The sequence below is a fragment of the Phascolarctos cinereus genome, unplaced genomic scaffold (genome assembly GCF_003287225.1).
Source record: "Phascolarctos cinereus isolate Bilbo 61053 unplaced genomic scaffold, phaCin_HiC Scaffold_9;HRSCAF=440, whole genome shotgun sequence".
Taxonomy (NCBI): Eukaryota; Metazoa; Chordata; class Mammalia; order Diprotodontia; family Phascolarctidae; genus Phascolarctos; species Phascolarctos cinereus.
Window position 1 is genome coordinate 184,243,691 of NW_027556402.1, and position 21,113 is coordinate 184,264,803.

The window sequence follows — 21,113 nt, forward strand, 5'->3', positions numbered from 1 at the left end:
GTTTTATATGAGTTAATAGTAAGATATAGCACCCAAAAAGTACTAATACAGTCTCATTAATCTGTATCAAGAGACATATGGTGTCCAGAACTAGCTGCTAATTCTGCTTTACTCCGCTTTGTCAGATTACAACTGGAGTAACTCAAGTATTTGGAGTACGGTGTTCATTTTGAGGCACCATATTTTGTTTTTTTGAGGGTATCTTTTTGTTAGATTTCTAGATGTTGTTGTCACATTATTTCTCTTCAATCTGTCTTCTAGGTCATTTATTTTTGATGTTAGAAAATTTACTTTTTCTGTTTTTTCAATCTTTTGATGTTGCTCTAATACTTCTTGTTCTCTCATGGAGTCATTGATTTCTGTTTGGTCTGTTCAGCTGCCAAAGTTATTTTCCTAAAGCACAAGTCTGGCCATGTCATAACCCCTCCTTCCTCACCTCAAATATGAAATTCTCTATTTAGCATTCAGAGTATGTCAGAACCTAGCTTCTGCCCCCCTCCACAACACACACGTTTGCAGTCTTTTTTAAAAAAATATTTGAATAGTATTTTTCCCACAATTACATATCAAGACAATGTTTAGCATTCATTTTTATGAGATTTTGAGTTTCAAATTTTCCTCCCTTTCTTTCTCCCCTCCCCACTTCTGAAAATGGCAGGCAGTTTGACATAGTTTATAAGTATGGTATCATGTAAAACATTTCCATGTTCATCACAGTTGTGGAAGAAAAAATAATCAAAAGAAAAAAAAACCTACAAGAAAGAGTAAGTGGGAAAAAATGCTTTGATCAGCATTCAGAGTTCATCAGTTCTTTATCTGGATATGGATAACATTTTCCTTTGTGAGTCCTTTCTATTTATTTTGGAGAGAACAATAGCTTATTTCATTTTTTTTTTTTTAAAGCAGGGGGGCCGAGTTCAGAGGCTGTGCTTGTGTTGCTGAGAAAAGCTGAGTCATTCATAGTTGATCATCACACAGTATTGCTGATACTGGGTACAGTGTTTTCCTGTTTCTGCTCATTTCACTTTGTATCAGTTCATTGTTCCAGGTTTTTCTGAAATCTGCCAGTTCATCATTTCTTATTGCACAATAGTATTCCATTATATTTATATACCACAGCTTGTTCAGCCATTCCCCAATTGATGGGTATCCCCTCAATTTTCAATATTTTGCCACCAAGAATAGGGCTGCTACATTGCACATATAGGTCCTTTTTTATGATGTCTTTGGGATACAGACCTAGTAATGGTATTGCTGGCTCAAAGGGTATGCACATTTTGGTTGCCCTTTGGGCATAGTTCCAGATTGCTCTCCAGAATGGTTGGATCAGTTCTCACCTCCACCACCAGTGCCTTATTGTCCCAATTTTCCTACATCTTCTCTGGTATTTATCATTTTCCTTTTTTGTTATATCAGCCAGTATGATTGGTGTGAGGTGATTGATATTTCAGAGTTGTTTTACTTTGCATTTCTCTAATCAAATGTGATTTAGAGCACTTCTTCATATGAGGCACCATATTTTAGAAAGGACATTGACAAACTGGTAAGCATCCAGAGGAGAATGGTCCAGGTGGTCATGGGCCTAAAGATCAGGGCATACTAGGATGAGCTGTAGGAACTGGGGGTGTTTAGCTTGAAAAGACAATACTTAGGTTGTACATGATAGATGTCTTAAAGTATTTGAAATGCTATCCTGTGGAAGAGGGATCAGATTTGTGCTTGTACCTACAGGGCAGATCAAGGAGAAGTAGATGGAAATTGTAAAGAAACAAATTTAGGTTTGATATTGAGAAAAACTTCCTAGCAGAGCTGACCAAAAGTAAATGAGCTTCCTTGGAAGGTAGTGGTCCTTACTGAAATGTCTTGAAATAAAGATAGGGTCACCACTTGTGGGTAAGTTTTAGAGAGGATTCTTATTCAAGTTGGATTAAATGGCTTCCAGAGGTCCCTTTCAACACTGAATCTCTTTATACCTGTGAGTGCTCTGCACTTTAGCAATTCCTTCTATTTTCCGGTAATATTTCCTTTTATTTATTATTTTGGGGGAGGGGGTGTGCCGTTATTTCATTGATGTAGGGCACTCCCAGTAAAGAAATTCTCTCTACTAATGCTGATCTGTAGTTATTCTGCAACATAGCCTAGGAAACTGAGAGGTTAAGTGAACACAGTAATAATACTTTGAAGCAACTTAAGTGTATTTTATTATCTGACAGTTCCACCATTTTGAGTTGAAACCATGAATTAGATCTGTGTTGCATTTAGTGAAATTATATTACACAGTACTACATTGTTTACTTGGCTTATTGTAATGTAAATCAGTGGTGTCAAATTCAAATAGAAATGAGTCCCTGCAGGTGCATATTAAGTTGTTATTGTTGTTCAATTGTTTGTCATGTCTGACTTTTTGTGACCACATTTGGAGTTTTCTTGGCAAGGATACTGAAGTGGTTTGCCATTTCCTTCTCTAGCTCATTTTGCAGATGAGGAAACTGAGGAAAACAGGGTTAAGTGACTTGCCCAGAGTGACACAACTAGTAAGTGCCTGAGGCTGGATTTAAATTCAGGGAGATAAATCTTTCAGACTCCAGGCCCAGCACTCTATTGCACTACATAACTGCCCTGTATATTGACTCAGGAAACCACAAATTAATATTATGCTGTATTGCACATTTATTTTATTATACATTTCCCAGATTATTCTGGTTCTGGCCACACTTGGGAGCAATGAGTCTGATACTCTTGATGTAAGTGATTACATCCTAATCAGTGCTTATGTGTTATCAGTATTCTTATATTTTTAGAATACATATTTTGTTGATACAACTACCTGTGCCATATCAATTTATAATATATTTTCCTCAGCCAGAGGATAAAGAACATAATGAGAAAGGAATGACTTGGAAACTTCTGATCTAGAGAAGTAACTGGCCAGAATATGTACCAAGGTTGATCAGCTGGCAGCTAGCTTGAATAGAGGCTATTTTGAGCGCGGGTGAACCTTGAAGAAATATTGCTTGGAGTAGTATAGGTGAGAAATAATTGGAAATTTTATCAAAATACTGGTATCATAAAAAGAAAGGGCAAGTTTGGAACATGGGAAGTTCTAAGTGGAGAACTTGGCCCCATGCAGGTTCTAGAATGTGAGTAATAGCAGTGACATAGCAATGACTGGATTTTCTTGAATGCTCGTTTGATGAATTAATGTTTTTGTTTCTTGATTTTAAGATTTGAGTTTAGAAAAGAATGGGAAAAGGAGTATGAATAATTCTTATTTTCTATTCAGTTAGTCAGTAAGCATTTAATATGTACTTACTGTGTGCCAGGTATCATGCTAAGAAATGAGGATACAATGAATGACAAAAACAGGTCTCTGCCCTCAAGAAGCTTACCTTCTAATGAGGTAGACAGCATTCAAATAACTGTGTGCACATAAGATCTATGTGGTGTAAATGGATGATAATCTCAGAAGGAATGCACAGGCAGTAGAAGGTACTATGAGAGACGTGTGAGAGAACTGCTGCAGTTGTCAGCTAAATTTTGAAGGAATCTGGGCAGTAGAAGTGAGGGAGATAATTCAAGATGTGAAGGGTAGTTAGTGAGAAGGCAAGGAGTGTGAAAGTAGAGTGCTGTGTACAAGGAATAGCAATTACACCATTGTACCTGGATTGTAGAGTATGTGGGGGTGGGGGTGGGTGGTAAAGTATAAGAAGCCTGGAAACATAGGAATTAATTCAAGTCTTAATTTGACAGTGTTCTTGGGAAAATAACTTCACATGTTACTGAGTATAGTTAAAAGAGAAGAGAACCAATTAGAGTTTCTTTCCTCTGAAAGGAAAGCTATAGGAAGTACCAGAGATATACCTAAGAAGAATAAGTAGTCCACAGTGTTCAGTGACGCATATAAAGAAACTCATTTTATAGAAATTTCCATTAGTTTTGGTAGATGGGTGGCTTAACAGTTCATAAAGGAACGCTTCAGTGGAATGGAATTGGTCATCTATATATTTTCTGCATCCTTCCTTTTTTCTTCTTATTTTTCCCATTTTATCAATTTTATTCCAACTATTCCCTTTTCTCATTTATTTTAGCTTTTCTTTTTTTATTCCTTTATCACTTTTCTTCTCTCTTCTCAATATACACAAATATTTTATCACATGTAGTTGAGTGTATTGTTTTAATCATTTTTTAAGAGCAATTAAAGTACATTAAAAGGCTACTAGAAACCTGGCAGTGGAAAGGCTTAATTCAGTTGTCATAACAACGCTGGGACGTAGGTGCTGTTATTGCCTCTAGTTTATAGATGAGGAAACTGAGGCAAACAGAGGTTAAATGACTTACAGCTGTTGTCTGAGGCTAGATTTCAACTCACTTAACCCAGGTATGAACCCCGGCACAGTGTTCTATCCACTATATCACCTAGCAGTGTTTTCAAGCAAAGGCTAGATGACTACTTAACTTTTTGGTTATATTATATAGGGAATTCTTTTTTAGGTATGAATTAGACTGTGTTTGTTCTCCTGAGTTCTGTATATAATTCTTTTCCAACATCATTTATTTTGTAATTCAACATGGCAAATATTCATTATGTACGTATTACATGGAACAGTATTATGCTAAGTATTGTTTGTGTGGGGGGCACAGAAATGTACAAGGTTAAGAAGGTGTCTGCCCTCAAGGATCTTACAATTTATTAGTGGTTGTAAGACAGAAATATAAGTAATTATGGTAAGACCTACTATAAAGCATTCTAAAAGAGGTACAAATAAAATAAACTAGGAACTCAGAAGGCCTTGTAGAGAAGGTTACATTTAATATGAAACTTGGTAGGATTTTTGACAGACAGAAATATGAGACAAGGTCATCATAGGGTGAAATTTCATGCAAAGCTTAAAAAAGTTTATTATATACTGAGTGAAACTTTTCATCCCTATAGATGAAAAATAAGTCATTAGTTCTAGTGAACATGATTTATTCTTAATCAAAGGTACATTTTTCTGTTCTATTATGACATTTCATATATTTCCTCAACATTCCTCGACAGATGCCCCTTATGTGGAGCCATAAAAGAAGGAAGTTTCTAAACTGCCTACGTCCCTGATAGGCAACTTTATACAAATATGGGTGTGTTCTGTTACAAAAAAATCTGAAGACTCAAAACATGATAATTCACATTAAAAGTAACTTGCTTGCCTGAGTTTCCCAGTTTTAACCCTCATAGCAATAGCTGACATAACCATTTTTGTTTACAGAGTACTTAAAATGCTTTATATCCTTTGATATAATTCAACCCAGCGAGGTAGGTTATGCAGGTATTATTGTTCTCATTTTTGAGATGAGAAAAAGTTTTCTAAGAGGTCAATTTAGCCTTCTCATAAGACAGAACTTCCTAATAGAACTGTTAGGATTGGGCTACCAGGGGAGAGATTTCCCCCTCAAATAATACTACTCCTAATAATAATATAAAAAACTAGCATTTACATAAACACCTACTATGTGCAGGTTATTTGATCCTCACAACAAAGCTGTGTAGTTGCTATTATTGCTTCCAGCTTATAGATGAGGAAACTGAGGCAAAGAGGTCAAATGACTTACAGCTTTTGTCTGAGGCTAGATTTCAACTCACTTAACCCAGGTATGAACCCAGGCACAGTGTTCTATCCACTATATCACCTAGCAGTGTTTTCAAGCAAAGGCTAGATGACTACTTAACTTTTTGGTTATGTTATATAGGGAATTCTTTAATTCTGTGTGATCTGATGATGCTCAGATAGTGAAGTGATTTTGCTTGGCTTTATACAGATAATAAATATACCAAAACTAAGAGATTTGAATCCAGGTCTTCAGACTCCAAATCTGGTGTTTTCTTCATTGTGCCTTACCTGCTCTTTATGCCCTTGTTCTCAGTGTATGATCTTTCCTCCCACTTTATAGAGAAATATTCACATTTGTTTTACTAAGAAGATTAGACTCCTTAACACTTTGGTTTTTCCTAATTATTTGTCATTTTACTTTATAAATGTTTATGTATATGTCTTATCTCCCCACTAGAGTATAAATTTAAGAACAAAGATCATTGTGTCGTTTCCATCTGTCCGTCCGTCTGTCCTTCTGTCCGTCCTTCCGTCCGTCCTTCCTATTGGGGTTAAATGACTTACCCAAAGCCACACAGCTGGTGAGGGTTATGTCTGAGGCCAAATTTGAAATCAGGTCCTCCTGACTCCAGGGCTGATGCTCTATCCCCTGCGCCACCTAAGCTGTGCCTTGTTTCACTTTTTCCACTCCAGTACCTAGCATGGAGTTTTGTGGGTAGTAGGTGCTTTAAATGTCATTTACGAAGGGTTCACTTAGGATCCCTTTTATATTTAGTACACAATTTTAGTTAAAAAAATGGATTTTTATATAAATTGTGAAGAATTCATTGGCAATGTAAAACAAGGTATATTATATATCATGTTTGGTTATGATTAAGGAGTAACCTTTTTTTTTTTTAATACACAGAAAGGTTCAATTCACCAACACATGGTTTGCCTGGGTGGCTTTGTTTTCAGGTCATAAGGGTTCACTTATCATGCATGCTAGTTAATACTTTCTCTCTGCCTTGAGAGCAATAACTGACAACTCATTTAACCTTTGGCATTCCTATGGTTTTTCTTACTTGTCAACCTACCTAATTTCCTCATGATGCCCTAATCCTTAGATCCATGTCATTATCTAACTATTTTATTTCTCCTGTGCCTGGCAACCTGTTCTCTTTCTCTCTGATCACTGAACATTTTTACCTCCCTTACTCCCTTCAGCTTCTGTCTTGGCAGACTATTAATCAGATATAAATAGAGATTTAAGGTTTTTAAAATGTTTTCCTCACAACTCTTATGGGATCATTGAAAATATTGTTATCAACACTTTAAAGATGAGCAAAAAGAAGCTTAAAGAAATTTTTAATTGTCAGTGGCCCCAGAGCTTGTAAGTGTTAGAATCAGGATTTGAACCATGGACTATTCCATCTTAAAGTCCAGTGTTCTTTCTGCTAAACCTCATTTTCTTTCTTTCTTAAGCAACTGGGGTCAAGTGACTTTCCCAGGGTCACACATCTAGTACTTGTTAAGTGTTTGGTCTGAGACCAGATTTGAACTCAAATCCTCCTGACTTCAGGGCTGGTGCTGTATCCACTGCACCACCTAGCTGCCCCTATAGCTCATTTTCTATGCCTTTCTGATGTACCTGTCTCCTTTCCCTCTCTGCTGTTTGCCTAATCACTCTAGAAAGTTCTTGGTCACCTGATAATCTTGGATATATAACAGGACACTAAGGTGATATTATCCTGTTTGGCAACATCCATTGTCCTTATTTTCAGTAAATGGATTCTAGACTGTATGGACCATGTTGTGTCATCACTTATGTGTTTATGATAACTCAGGTCAACACTTCTTATTGCCCACAGTTCTATTTAATCAGCATATATATCCAGGTAGTCAGCTGAAGAATCCTTATCTTCCAATAAATTTTAGTTCAGATACCACTTCTTGAATTCTTCCCTTATAACCTTCCGCTTTTCCCACTTGCTAGTCCTTTCTCCTAACTCAAATTGCATTTTACTATACTTATATTTGTACATTCTGTATCTCCCCAAGAGAATGTAAACCTCTTAAAATCAGGGTCTCTTCCAATTTTGTTTTTGTGTCGAGCATTTAGCAGAGAATATTTTGCATAGTGGGCTCTTAAATGTTATTCAAATTGAATTGAAAGGGAGCATAGACTTAGAGAAAATAATGAACAAAGGCATGGAGATGAAGATAGTTTTCATGATGTTATAGTGAATTAAAATTACTTTTGCTTTGAGACTACTGTTATAATCTTTGGGACAACTTGATTCACCCTGATGTTTTGTCAAAGTGGAGTTGGAACTCAGTGATTACAGACATGTTCTTGTAATCTGTATCATATTCTTAATATTTTTTTCTTTAAAAAACCAAATTTGTTGCTAAAAGAACTATTTGTGAACTAAGTGACTAGCCATGGAAACACGATGTCATTTTATTGGTATGGCTCAAAGCCACCCTAGCATGAATTAGATGGTCAAGAACTAATTATAAGGATGCACCTCTCATAGTTATCTAAGGATAGTGCTGAGACATTGAAACTACTGCTACAGATGGTGAATAAAAAATTTGTGTTTGAAATGTCACATATGAGCAAAAGAAATTCAAATTGAACAAAACAGCAGTAAGCCTGGCAGCCTCAGCAATGCTGATGTGGCACAATGGTAATTTAATATATTTTACAGTGTAAAAACAATGTGACTGTTTTTCAAATTGATGTCTCCTATTTCATATCTTCAGATTGTAGTGAAAGATAATCATATTTTAAAAAGTACAAGGAAGGCAGCTTCTTTATTTTCAGGAGATATGTTCAAGAATTATAGATTATGGTTTATGATTATTGTGCTATACCGATAATAAAAATTTTATAGTACGATGTAGAGATTACCTAATCCAATCCCCTACTTTTATAGATAAGTTCTTAGGTAGATCTCATTCAGTTCATCCCACCTTATGCTACCAGACTAATCTTCCAGAAACACTGTCCTGCTCAAAAACCTTTATTCTTTTCCCAGTCAATCAGTTGAAATTGATAAACATTTATTAAGCACCTGTCATGTGCCAGGCACTGTGCTAAGTGCCATTACTGTACAGAATCAAATTCAGCCTCCTTAGGCATTCTATATCCTACACATGTCCTTAACCTTCAGTGGTTCTAGTCTTATCTTCACTGACTTTCCTAAATTCTCTGCTCTAGACAAACTTATTTATGCATTATCTCATGAACTTAACTCAGTTTCCCCAACCACATTTTTTTTTGCTCATTATATTGTTCCATCCACCTGTGTTACTCCTTCCATTCCTTGACAATTACTCCCTACATCTACCAGTTTTTCAAGAGTCAGCTCAAACTCCATATCCTTAAAGCCTTCTGTAACTCTTCTCATGAAAAGTTGTAGCCACTCTAGTAATTTTTGTCCATGCTCATTGTAGTTATCCACGTGACATACTTCTGTTCTTGTTTGAAACCGTTATTTAATTGTCTTTCTTTTTTGTTGTTATTTAACTTTTCAGATGTTGGTCTCTTGCCTCCCTAGGTAGCCTGTTGAGATCTTTCAGGGCAGGGACACGGCACTTACCATCATGTCTTGCAGTTGGTTAGCACTTAATAGGCATATGTTGATTTTAGTTTGCCCAGTGTCATACAGGTAGTTAGTATTGGGTCTCAGGACTAAAACCCAAATGTTTTTTTCATTCACTATGCCACGTTATTGGGAAGGGAAGGAAAACTTCAAGACTTCTTTAAGATAAGGCTTAAAGAAGGAGCCAGAAGTAAAGAATTGGAAATTTATGGCTATCACAAGATCAGTCATGAGTCATTTTTTGAAAACTACAAATATACCAAGTACCAGTTGTTCTTAGTTCTCACTACTTATTGTGTGTAATTCCTTGAAAATAGCCAGATGAACTGTCTATAAAATAGCAACATATTTTTCTGCTTATGGAATCACTAACACTCATAAATCCTTGAAGGACTTGTTTATAGAGTCAATAATCTTTGGAGGAAGGTAAAATTTTGGTCATTTTTACAATTTTGATGAGTTTGTAGGTAAAGCTGACACAAATATTGTAGCCCTCAGAGAATGAATAAATAGTAAAAGTAAAATATTTCCTTGAAACTTTTTCTTCCTCTTCTTCAGACTCCACCAGAAGATATAATAGTTTAATCAATTCCCAGATATCCATGAATGAACATTAATTAGTCATTGGGCCTAAAATTTGTTTAATAAACTTAATCTGTTCTTTCATATTTATCATTATTAGCAGACCAGAATGCATAGCTAAGAAGAAGAGAAGGAAGCATTGGTAAATGAGAGCAGGCATATACATTCTTGGTTGAATAAAATGTTTGCACTGGGGACGGTTGTGAACTCACCTGCAAGGCACAAACAGGGAACACCCTGTTTGTTGGGTTTCACCATAGAGTTTGAAGTAACTTGAGTATAACCATTTTGTTTGAATTATCTAAATGTAGTTTCACTTCATAGCATAACTAGGTAGAATAGCTTTATGTCACCGGAAAATTTGATGAGCATGTCATTCATGCCTTTATCCAAGTTGCTGACAAAAACATTAAATGGCACAGGATCCAACACAGATCCTTGGGGTACTCTACTGGAGCCCTCCTGTGTCACTGACATTGTATCATTAACAAACACTCTTGGAATCTGTTCAATCAGTTCAAAATCCATACAATTGTATTGCCATCTAGTGTACTTCGTCTTTTCAAAGAGAATAGTGACACTTTGTCAAATGTCACCAAAATCTTGCCAAAATCTTGCTAAATTAGGTCTGTAGAATTCCCAGATCTACTAATTTACTAACCTGTTGAAAAAATTCAGTAAGGTTAGTCTGGCATGATCTGTTCTTGACGAAATCATACTGGCTTTTAAAATCACTGCTTCTCAGGGCAGCTAGGTGGCGCAGTGGATAGAGCACCGGCCCTGAATTCAGAAGGACCTGAGTTCGAATCCAGCCTCAGACATATAACACTTATTAGCTGTGTGACCCTGGGCAAGTCACTTAACCACATTGCCTAGCCAAAAAAATAAAAAACCCAAACAAATAAAATCACTGCTTCCCTTCTTACAGCATCTCTTTAATGCTTGTTTAGGGTAGAACGAAGTAAAATATATGCAATAAATAGTTTTCTTTATTAAGACAATTATTATGCAGTTATTATGTTGCTTAATATGCTAGATTGACTTTTGGTATGGGATATGTTGTATGTATGTGTTTTTTTGATGGAAAATATTCTAGTAAAAAAGGTGACATTGCTTTATGTTTAACTGGTTAGTGATTTCATTGGGGATTTTTCCTAGTGACGTTATTTGCTCTTACTTTTGTTGTTGTTGAATTAGAAGAAATATTTTAGCTTCAATATTATCATAAACTGTAATGTAAACATTAGGGCTAATAGCTTAGTATTTTAGTTCTCCACAAATTAATGCCTGTGGTATCTGGGCGTTTTTAGGCCTGTTCCTATAAACAAGGCCTCAGTGATGTTTAAGGAACACCAACATGTGACCCCCCCCCAAAAAAAGCTCCACATTAACCAAGGTAAGCAGTATAAATAGGGCTTCGGAATCCCCTGTTAGACCAAAAATCTTCTAGAGAAAATCTCCAGAGCCTACAAATTAAAGACCTCCAATATCATTTTAAATAAAGCCTTTTATGTAGTATGAGAGCATTTTTTCAGTTGATAATCAATTGCCACTATTATGCAGGCTTACTAGATTTGCAAATTTACAAGTTTTTACAAGTCAGTTGGGTCCCTTCCTCAGGAAATCAGTTTAAGTTTTTTTTTCCTGTATTGACTCAAAGAACCTAGTTGTCCTTAAATCCTTGTGAATATATTTGCCTTATAATTTGACAGCATTGAGTCAACACCCATATTGGTACTGCAGTGCAATAAAAAGAGAAACTTTTCAATATAGATTCCTGTTAGTAACTTCAGAATCAAATCTGGAAAAATTGGAATGTACATGATAAAACCTGTCAAGATTTGAGTTCCATGTTCTGCTTTTAGTACCTAACACTTCTCTGTGAAATGCTGTCTTGTTTAAGTGCTCTATTTCCAATGGGCCCATCACAGGGAAAATCAATGAACACTACTCTTTAAATACATAAAGGAAGGAAACTTTCTAAAGGAGCTTTCTGAAGTTTCCTTTTATGAAATTAGAAATATTTTAATAACGAATTCAGTAATATTTTGATGTTTCTAGACACTAACCAGATATTTGCCATACAGCATTAAAATTATAAAACTCAAAAACATTATAAGTATGTCATATTGTAAACTATTTCAAAGCAAATTTGTAGGAGGCATATTTCATTAATTTATTTTAAATAAATCTTTATTTTTCAGATGCGTTTATACATTTACTCACTTATTTAACACTTATTAGGTATCTACTATGTATAAGGCACAGTACACATGATAAGCAGACAGTTTTATTATGATAGGAATAAAATAGAATTTTTTTGTTAGTTTTTTAAAAATTAAATTTATTTATAAAAAGTAACATGCTGGATTTTGTTTTTCTTTGAATGCCTTTCTAGTTGATTTGGAGCATATGAGAACAGTAAAACCTGATAAACACCTACGGTTTTGCCAGGAAAATAGCCTCAGTAGCCATTTTGTGTCAGCAAAGACGGGAGACTCTGTAAGTAAAGAGTGTAACCAAAACCCACTTGAAGTTTGTAAGTAAGTGTGTGTGTGTGTGTGTGTGTGTGTGTGTGTGTGTGTGTGTGTGTGTGTGTGTGTACACATTTGGGAGGAAATGCCTTTTTCAGTTCCAAAATCCTATAATTTATAAATGTTTTTTATAAATGTTTCATTCTAGCAGTTGTAAATTCCCTTGCATTGTTTAGAATAGTGGTGGCTTACCAAACCACTTTTATATTTCCTATATTCACCAATATTCATGGGAGTTCTTGACATTAAACAATTTCCTGGGCAGCGTTTAGTTTAGGGTCTAATGACTTTCTCCCTCAATTTGAAGACCAAGTTAAATTCTCTATAAAAGTTGGTTTAAAATGGTTTATTCTGGAAGAGATGACTCTTTCCCAAAACATTTTGTAGTCTAAGTAGAGATTTTTGTAATTCTATAGCTGTATCAAAAACAGTTTTGTGTTTGATCCTGTGTTAAGAGGACGTGGGGCTAAAAATCGACAGTTCATAATGTACTTAGCTGAGAAAGGTAGAAACATTATATCAAGAGAATATTTCACTTCTATTTCCCAAAATGTTAATTGACAAGTAAATTTTGTTTTGTAAAAGACAGTCATGAAGGTCCACAGTGCTGATACTACGATTCTACAATTCAGTAAGCTCTTGATGTCTTTTGGTTGTAGAGAAATAAGGGTAAGCAGGGAGGCCAGAGGGATTGGCAAAGCTTTCCCTTTAATTAGGTTTAAAAGACAAGTAAGGTAAATAGACTGTTTGTGGTTGAGGTGGCAGAAAAGCCAAAGTTAAAGACAACTGAACTACAGAATTGTTGTTTGAAGCCAGAATATTCTGAAGATAACTTCCAATGAGGCTTCCCAACCTTGAAAATATTAAGCTAGAGATAAAGATTAAGTAGCTGAGTGGTGCAGTAGATAGAGTGCTGGGCCTGGAGTCCAGAAGACCTGAGTTCAAATCCAGCCTCAGATTCTTACTAGCTGTGTGACCCTGGGCAAGTCACTTAATCCTGTTTGCCTCAGTTTCCTCATCTATAAAATGAGCTGGAGAAGGAAATGGAAAACTACTTCAGTATCTTTGCCAAGAAAATCCCAAATGGGGTCATGAAGAGGCAGATGCGATTAAAATGACCGAATAACAAGAGATTAAACATTGTTTTAAATAATAGTTAAGGATGGGTGAATAAGCTAACTGTATGTAGATGCTTTCCACTTTTTAAAGAAAATAGCGTTTTCCAGTTCATTGCTGATTTTGATATATAAAAAAGATGACTGAGTAGAAACACATGGCAACTTCCCTCAGTGAAAACTACAGCTTAATTTTTAATTGTCAGAATAGTATTTTTCACCTGTTGGCAATTTACACTAGGTTGAAAACAAAGTATACTTCAAAGACCTGTGATTTCTCTAGGTGCACCAGCATAATTCACATCACCCTCTAGGCCTTAGTTTGATAGTTACTGTGATCAAAAAGTTAATCATCATGTAACCACCTTGGTGAGGACTCTTTCTGACCTAAGCTGGGTTGTTTTTTACGTGGTGGACACAGTCTGTCACAGGGCTGTATTGAACCCTTTCTGGCTTGGTTGGACTTGCTAAAATTTGTGATATACCAGGATAGCCTTTAAGAACCTAGGCTCAACTCCGTACCCTAGTGAAGCACTGGAGTAGAACTTGAGTGGTTTCTCAAAATGACTAAGAAAAATACAAAACTTGTTAAGTGTCAGACCTGGGAATAAAGTCACAATAATAAACATCATGTAATCCTAGAAATTTTTTGAATTTGAAACTAAGCCTGAAGGGCATATCAGCAGGGAATCAAATCACACTTGTAGGGACAGTGATGACTACGTTTTGCTAAGGCATAATAACTGTCTTCACCGACTATCCACCACTTGGTTGGGCAATGACCCAACTATACAGTTCTGGCAAAGTCAGAATTAAATGAGGTTCTGATTTTAGCAGAATAGTCTCTAAGACATGTTCCTACTTCATATCTGCTATTGGCTCCTAATTGGTCTCCTAGCCTCTAGTCCTTCCCCCTTTTTATCCATTTTCCATATAACTGTTAAATTGACATTCCTAAAGTACAGACCTGACTGTATTACTCCCCTGCTCAAGAAACTTAAGTGGTTCTCTTTTGACTGTAGAATAAAATATAAACACCTCTGTTTGGCATTTAAAGCCCTTAACATTCTGGCTCCAAACCTGTTTTTCCAGACTGATTTCACATTACTCCCACTCATTCACTCTCTATTCCAGCCAAACTCTGTTTCCCATTGATGACCTGTTATCTTCCGCCTCTAAGCTTCTGCCCATAATGCTCTTCCTTCTCATCACTACCTCTTGGAACCTCCAAGCTTTCTTTTCTCATAACTTTCATTAATAGTGTTTTACCTACTGCCTCTAGAAATGACTTTGTTTATTTTTTATATTTGCTTATCTGTGTACATGTTGTTTCCCTCTAGGAAATTTATGCTTTTTGAGTACAGGAGCTTTTTTGTTTATATTCTTAGCCGTATCACCAGCCACTGGGCTTGGCACATAGGAATAGTCAAGAAGTGGTTTTTTGAAGTTAAATGGAATTGAATTCCTTTTACAGTATGCCTGTGGCATGTGGAATCATAAACATCTGGAGTTGGAAGTTATGGTAGAGAACATTTAATTAAACTTTTTAGTTTACAAATGAAAATGATATTCAGAGACTTTAAATAACTTTTCCAAGATCACACAGCTAGTTTATGGTACAGTCAGAATTAGAAGTCCATTATGTGATGGTATGTATGTATGCATATGTCATGTATGTATGTATGCATGCATGTATTTGTGTGTATATCCTAGGTTAAATTAGTAGCTCAGCTTAGTTTCCTAATTCAATAATATACTTCCATATTATGATAAAGAACATTTTGGAACATTTCCTCTGCTTTGCTATCCAGATTATCTATGGTTGAACTGTGGGCAGGAAAGATAACACTGATAGTGGCTGTTGTGTCACCGAGGTCTCCCTCCTCAGTCCCTGCAGTCGTTAACTCCTCTCTCAGCCCTAGGATTCTGCTTCATTACTAAAAAGTTATTTTCAGTAGGTGATTGTCTTTGGGTCAAAGACAAAAGGCAAAGACAAAAAGAGGGTGAAAAGAGGTTGTGCACCCATGGAATTAGTTTTGGGTTTATAGACATTTGGCTTTTTAAAAAAATCAAAGATCTAAATAATGTAATATCATGACTTTTCTTGGTTTGCAAGTGACAGCAAGCTGTGAAAGAATGATTAACATCTGGGATGATAGTATTAGAAAAAAAATTAATTTAGAGAAATGGTCAAAGCTGTTTAGTAAGAATAGGTATTAGGTAGAATTTTTAAGTAGAAAAGCTGTACAACATAGTACATTAATAGAGTTCAAAGATATAGAAGTCTTATCCTGAAATTGATCATGAGTTATAATTGTAAAGCTGTTTCTTTTTTTTTCTTTTTTTCTTTTATTTTTTCCATATGCTTTTGAGTTGAAAATTTTTTCTCCCTTTTCCTCCCCCCCACCCTCCCCAAGACGGTGCACAATCTGACATAGGCTTTACATTTACATACCCATTAAACATATTTTCACATTAGTGAAGTTGTAAGTAAAAATTAAAACCAATAGGAAGAACCATCAGAAAGATGAAACAAAATTCAACTTAAGGTAGAAATAAGTGAGAGCGATTTGACTTCCATAGTTCTTTCTTTGGATGTGGACAGCATTTTCCATCCCGAGGCCTCTGGGAGATGTCTTAGATCCTCGTAATGCTGAGAAGGGTTCAGTTTAACATTCTTGGTCATTGCATAAAGTGGCTGCTATTGTATACAAAGTCCTCTGGGTTCTGCTCACTTCACTCAGCATCAGACCATATAAGTCTTCCCAGGTTTTTCTGAAGTCAGCCTATTCATCATTTCTTATAGAACAATAGTATTCCATTACATTCATATACCACAACTTGCTCAGCCATTCCCCTGTAAAGCTGTTTCTAAAAAGGAAATTAAAGAGCCTTTTTAAAGATATATAATTTGCAAGAATAATTGTTTCTAAGATACTCTGAAAGTATGATTACCTGGTTTGGTATACTTACTTAAAGAGAGATATGAAAAATCTGCATGTTGATAGGAGAACCATGGAAGCTATTAAAGGGTTGGATAACAATAATAATTTAAACTTGCATATCACTTTAAAATTCATCAAGGGCTTTCTCAGGTATCCCATTTGATCCTCACAATAGCCCTATGAGGTAAGGAGGGAAGCTATTATTATCCTAATTTGTGAAGATAAGGAAGTAATAATAATAATAATAACTAATATTTATATTGCACTTACTATGTGCCAGGCACTGTGCTAAGCAAATGTTACAAATGTTTTATTTGATTCTCAACAACAACCCTGGTAGGTAGGTACTATTATTATCTCACATTTTATAGATGAGGAAGCTGAGGCAAGCTAGAGGTTAAGTGATTTGCCCAGGGTTACACAGCTAGTCAACGTATGAGGCCAGTTTGAACTCTGGTCTTCCTGACTCTAGGCCTGGCACTATACTGTGCCTCCTAGCTCCCCCTATTTTCAAAATGAACAAATGACTAATAAAGGACACAGCTCTGTAGTAGAATTGAGACTTAGTAAAGGTCATCTTTTGGTTTACACCTGCCACAGACAGACTAAAACCAATTTAAAGAGTATTTTTCATGGGATGAGAAGTGAGAAATTGAAGTCAATAGGTATATATGGCACACTTAAGTAACTTAGAGATGAAGATCAGAAATTAGTTTGAGCTGATCCATTTTCAGGCTCTTCAGGGATTTATAAACCTCTTTTCAGTTTTATACATTATTATTTTAAAAAGCTGTAATTTTATTGAAATATAATAGGTATAATTTTATGTTGGAAGCAGAGTTTTATAGCCCAATTATTTCTGATGAGTATGAATTAGGAACACTGGAAGTGGTTATATTATTCAAATTTGTACTGCCTATGTCCATTCATTCATTGAATAAAATGAACATATTTGATGTAATTAGAACTTTGAATAGTGTAAATTCAAAAACATGTAACCTCTCCATGAGACTTATTATTCTTACTAATCAGGTATAACCTTTGAAACCTGTTAAGGGTTACATCTTCAAGTCCATTTTAACCATTCAGTATACCATACAGTGTCCTTAAAAATTATAATTTAATCCTTTTAATATATCATAATATTTACAATGACACTGCATTTTTCAGATATCTTATTTCCAGAATAGCATAGGATATCGTATTTTTGCAACATTCATTGTTTAGAATTGAAGAAAAATTTGATGTGTTTAAAGGTAATTTGAGGATATCTTTTAATCATTTTTCCTCTATTTCTTGTTACAGGTCTTCCTGTGTTTTCAGAGAGTTGCTGCTGAAATCCTTGGGATCAAATTAAACAAGGCCGAAATTGAACAGTCACAGGTGATTATCCTGAATATTATGCTTTAAACATAATTTTAAGAGGTTGTTTTAGGTCCTTTTCACACTTCTGTGCTAGTGTAATTATTTCAGATATCATCAGAAATACTGTGCATCACAGTTTTGTTGCTGAAAAAGGTGGAAAGCATTCTTTCTATGAAAATAGAAAAGATTCACCTTTTATTTGAATCTTTTTCATGAAGACATATAAATACTTGACAATATTTAATGTAATGAAACCCATTAATTATAGTTTGTGAAATTTCATTATGGGTCAAGGTAAAGTTTCTTGTACTACTTTTGGGTATAAATAGGTCAAATCAGTAATAAAAACAGCATCAAAAGGTGAATACTTAATTTTCTGCAGAGAACAAACATTTAAAAAGTATTAACTTACACACCAAGTTCCCGTGTTAACTGCAATTTATTTCCTAACTTATATACTTATTGAAGTACCTCACATCTTTTACTTGGCAATACTTCATTAGCCTACTAAATGTAGTTGAAAATTATAAAATGACCTTTCTTTGGGAAAAAAATGTTCTATATATATAATTTTTGACTAGTGGGTTTTCAGTGTATCTGGATGAGTGAAGTTTTCCTTTCTCCTCCTTTTTGTTTTTTGTTCTCTCTGTGTTTGTGTGTGTGTGTGTATGTGTATAAAGTGTGCTTTCTTTTTTATTTCAATATTCCCTTTCTGTGTTTCTTTCATTTATTCCTTTCTTCATTTCAGTATATAAAGGATCTATAATTTCATTGCTGTGGGTGCTCTTTCTACCAACACAGATTTTAACTCTTCTAAAACTTAGTATATAATTTTTGTATAATTTGTAAGCCTTTAATTCAACAGATGTTTATTAAGTGCTGACTACGTGTAAGGCACTGTGCTAGGTGCTGCAAGTACAAAGTACAAACAACAGTTTTTGCTCTCGAGGATCTTAACCAGCCTGGTGATAAGTTTCCAGTCTGCTTCTTAGACACAGGGTTCATTACTAATCCTATATAGTTTGGTAGAACTTGACAAAGGTTGTACTCTGCTGGTGGAGCTTCCTTCCCTGCGGTGGGGTATTGTGAGGATCAGATGGGATAATTGATTAATTACAAAGTGGCAGTTAGGTAACACAGTGGATAGAGCCCTGGGCTTGGAATCAGGACAGCTCATCTTCCTGAGTTCAGATCCGGCCTCAGACACTTAGTAGCTGTGTGACCCTGCACAAGTCACTTAACCCTTTTTTCCTCAGTTCCTCATCTGTAAAATGAGCTGGAGAAGAAAATGGCAAACTACTTCAGTATCTTTTCCAAGAAAACGCCAAAATGGTGTTGAATGAAAAGTTGGACACGACTGAAACAATCCAATGACAAAAATCCAAGTTTAAGGTATTATTGTTATCCAGCCCTTTACTAGCTTCCATGGTTCTCCTGTCAGCATACAGATTCGAGAATTCAGGGTCACCTCCATACTGCAGAGAGGCATCAGAGGTAGGACTTTAGTGTAGGGTAATTAATATTGCAAAGGAGAGTTTTGCTAAACTAATACTGTATAGCAAAATACTGGTTAGCTCTTTTAGTGAATTCTTTGGTGGCATACTCTAATTAACAAATAAACCAAAGGTATTAATATACTTCAAGACACAGTGCAAGTAATACCTTTTACATGAAGCTTTTTCTGATTCCCCACAGCTACTTGTCCCTTCCTCCTCAGCTGTATTGTATTTGTAAATCATATTTTATTTTCTTTTAATTCTTCTTATATTTGTTTTGTACCTACTTTTGTGTGAACTTATTTTCCTGATAGAATGTAAATTCTTTGTAAGTAGGGATTATTTCCTTATTTGTATTTGTATTTTTGCAGCCTAGCACAGTGCCTGGCATGTAACAGGTGCTTAATATATTTTGGTTGATTAGGAATCAGAAAGTTTTAACTTGAATTCATTGTGGAACTCTGGGCTTTTATGCTCCTGGCTGGAATACATTTCATAATTGTACTATATTTTTCAATGACTTTTGATATTAAGTTTCCATTAAGTAAGTCAGGGGCTCTGTATGTTTATCAGGTTGGGGGATGAATTTTTTTAAACCATCTTTATTTTAATAAGGTAATCTGGTAACAATTTATTTTCACATTGCCAATCCCACAAAAGATTTTTTTTTAGTGTGGAATACATATTACTTCATCAAAATATGGCCTAAACCATCTGGAAACTGAGAGGTAGGTGTAATTATTATTCCCATTTTACAGCTGTAAATCATCTGTTATCAGCAGATAAAATTTGAAAGAACAATTTGACAATTTTCTCATGTTAATACTCTTAAAATTTATGTAGGCTTAAGGGGAAAAAAGAATTCATTTCACAGTAGATCAGACTTGCGTACTGGAGGTAAGAGAGATATCTGCAAAAAGGGTTGGAAGCTCCAATGATTTATGTCAGAATGTAGAACTGGCCAGGCAGAAGCAGCCATAGCCCTTTATTGTAAGGTAAAGAACATGGTATTTTGGAGGTGAGCAAGTTGGAACTTCACCAACCCTTCATACTATAATTGCAAAGTAGAACAAAATAATGTTTTTAGCTGAGGAATTGTAAGGCCTTATGAAATAGCTAGGTAGTGCAGTAGATAGAGTTAATAGACCTAGAGTCAGGAAGACCTGAGTTCAAATCTGTCCACATTTATTACCTGTGTGGTCCTGGGCAAGTCAACTAAACCTCAGTTTTCTCAACTGGAGCCTTGAAAAGAAAAGAAGGATTTTACCTGAATGAGATGTGAAGGTAAATAGTCCCACATAGGAAAAAAAAAACTAAGTAGATGAAAAATGCCTTTTATCTAGATTGACATAGATAACCAAAGGATATGTTCCTAAAGACCAATTCTTCAGTACGTATGTTTTGACAGACCCTACCAGGTTGACGTTGACCTAGGCTCAGAATCCGATAGGTAGAAAAGAGCAGGCAAAATAGCATTTGAGAAATTGCAAAATGTTTTCAGTGTCCCCAGTCTGCTTACTGAAACAAAATTTCTTCCTTTTAAGACCAATACTTTTTTATTCATATGATGTGCCCACAAATCATGGATTACTACAGTCTTTCAAGCATCAATATTGCAGGCCACTGAGAGAGCAGCGGAGAGATACGGTGATAGGCATGTGTTATTTGTTGTTCAGTCATTTTCAATTGTGTCTGACTCTTTGTGATCCCATTTGGGGTTTTCTTGGCAAAGATATTGGACTCATTTGCCATTTCCTTTTCCAGATAATTTTATAGAGGAGGAAACTGAGGCATACCAGGTTAAATAACTTTCCCAGAGTCATACAGCTAGTAAATGTCTGAGGCCAGATTTGAACTCAGGAAGATAAGTCTGACTCCCGGCCTGGCACTCAATC

The 21,113-nt window shown here is 35.4% G+C and overlaps 1 protein-coding gene across 6 annotated transcripts in view; it reads left to right on the top strand.

Moving 5' to 3' along the window:
- Nucleotides 1–21,113, top strand: part of RAB28 (RAB28, member RAS oncogene family) — a 152,332-nt gene that overhangs the window by 116,693 nt on the left and 14,526 nt on the right. For 3 of the 6 annotated variants that reach the window (XM_020993195.2, XM_020993191.2, XM_020993178.2), the window contains exons 5-7: nucleotides 904–993; nucleotides 12,162–12,265; nucleotides 17,663–17,740. In XM_020993195.2, the coding sequence (XP_020848854.1) occupies nucleotides 904–993; nucleotides 12,162–12,265; nucleotides 17,663–17,740 (272 nt within the window). Of the gene's footprint in view, nucleotides 1–903; nucleotides 994–12,161; nucleotides 12,266–17,662; nucleotides 17,741–19,878; nucleotides 19,947–21,113 lie in introns of all 6 variants that reach the window. The other 3 variants (XM_020993211.2, XM_020993203.2, XR_002325848.2) reach the window with 2 other exon arrangements.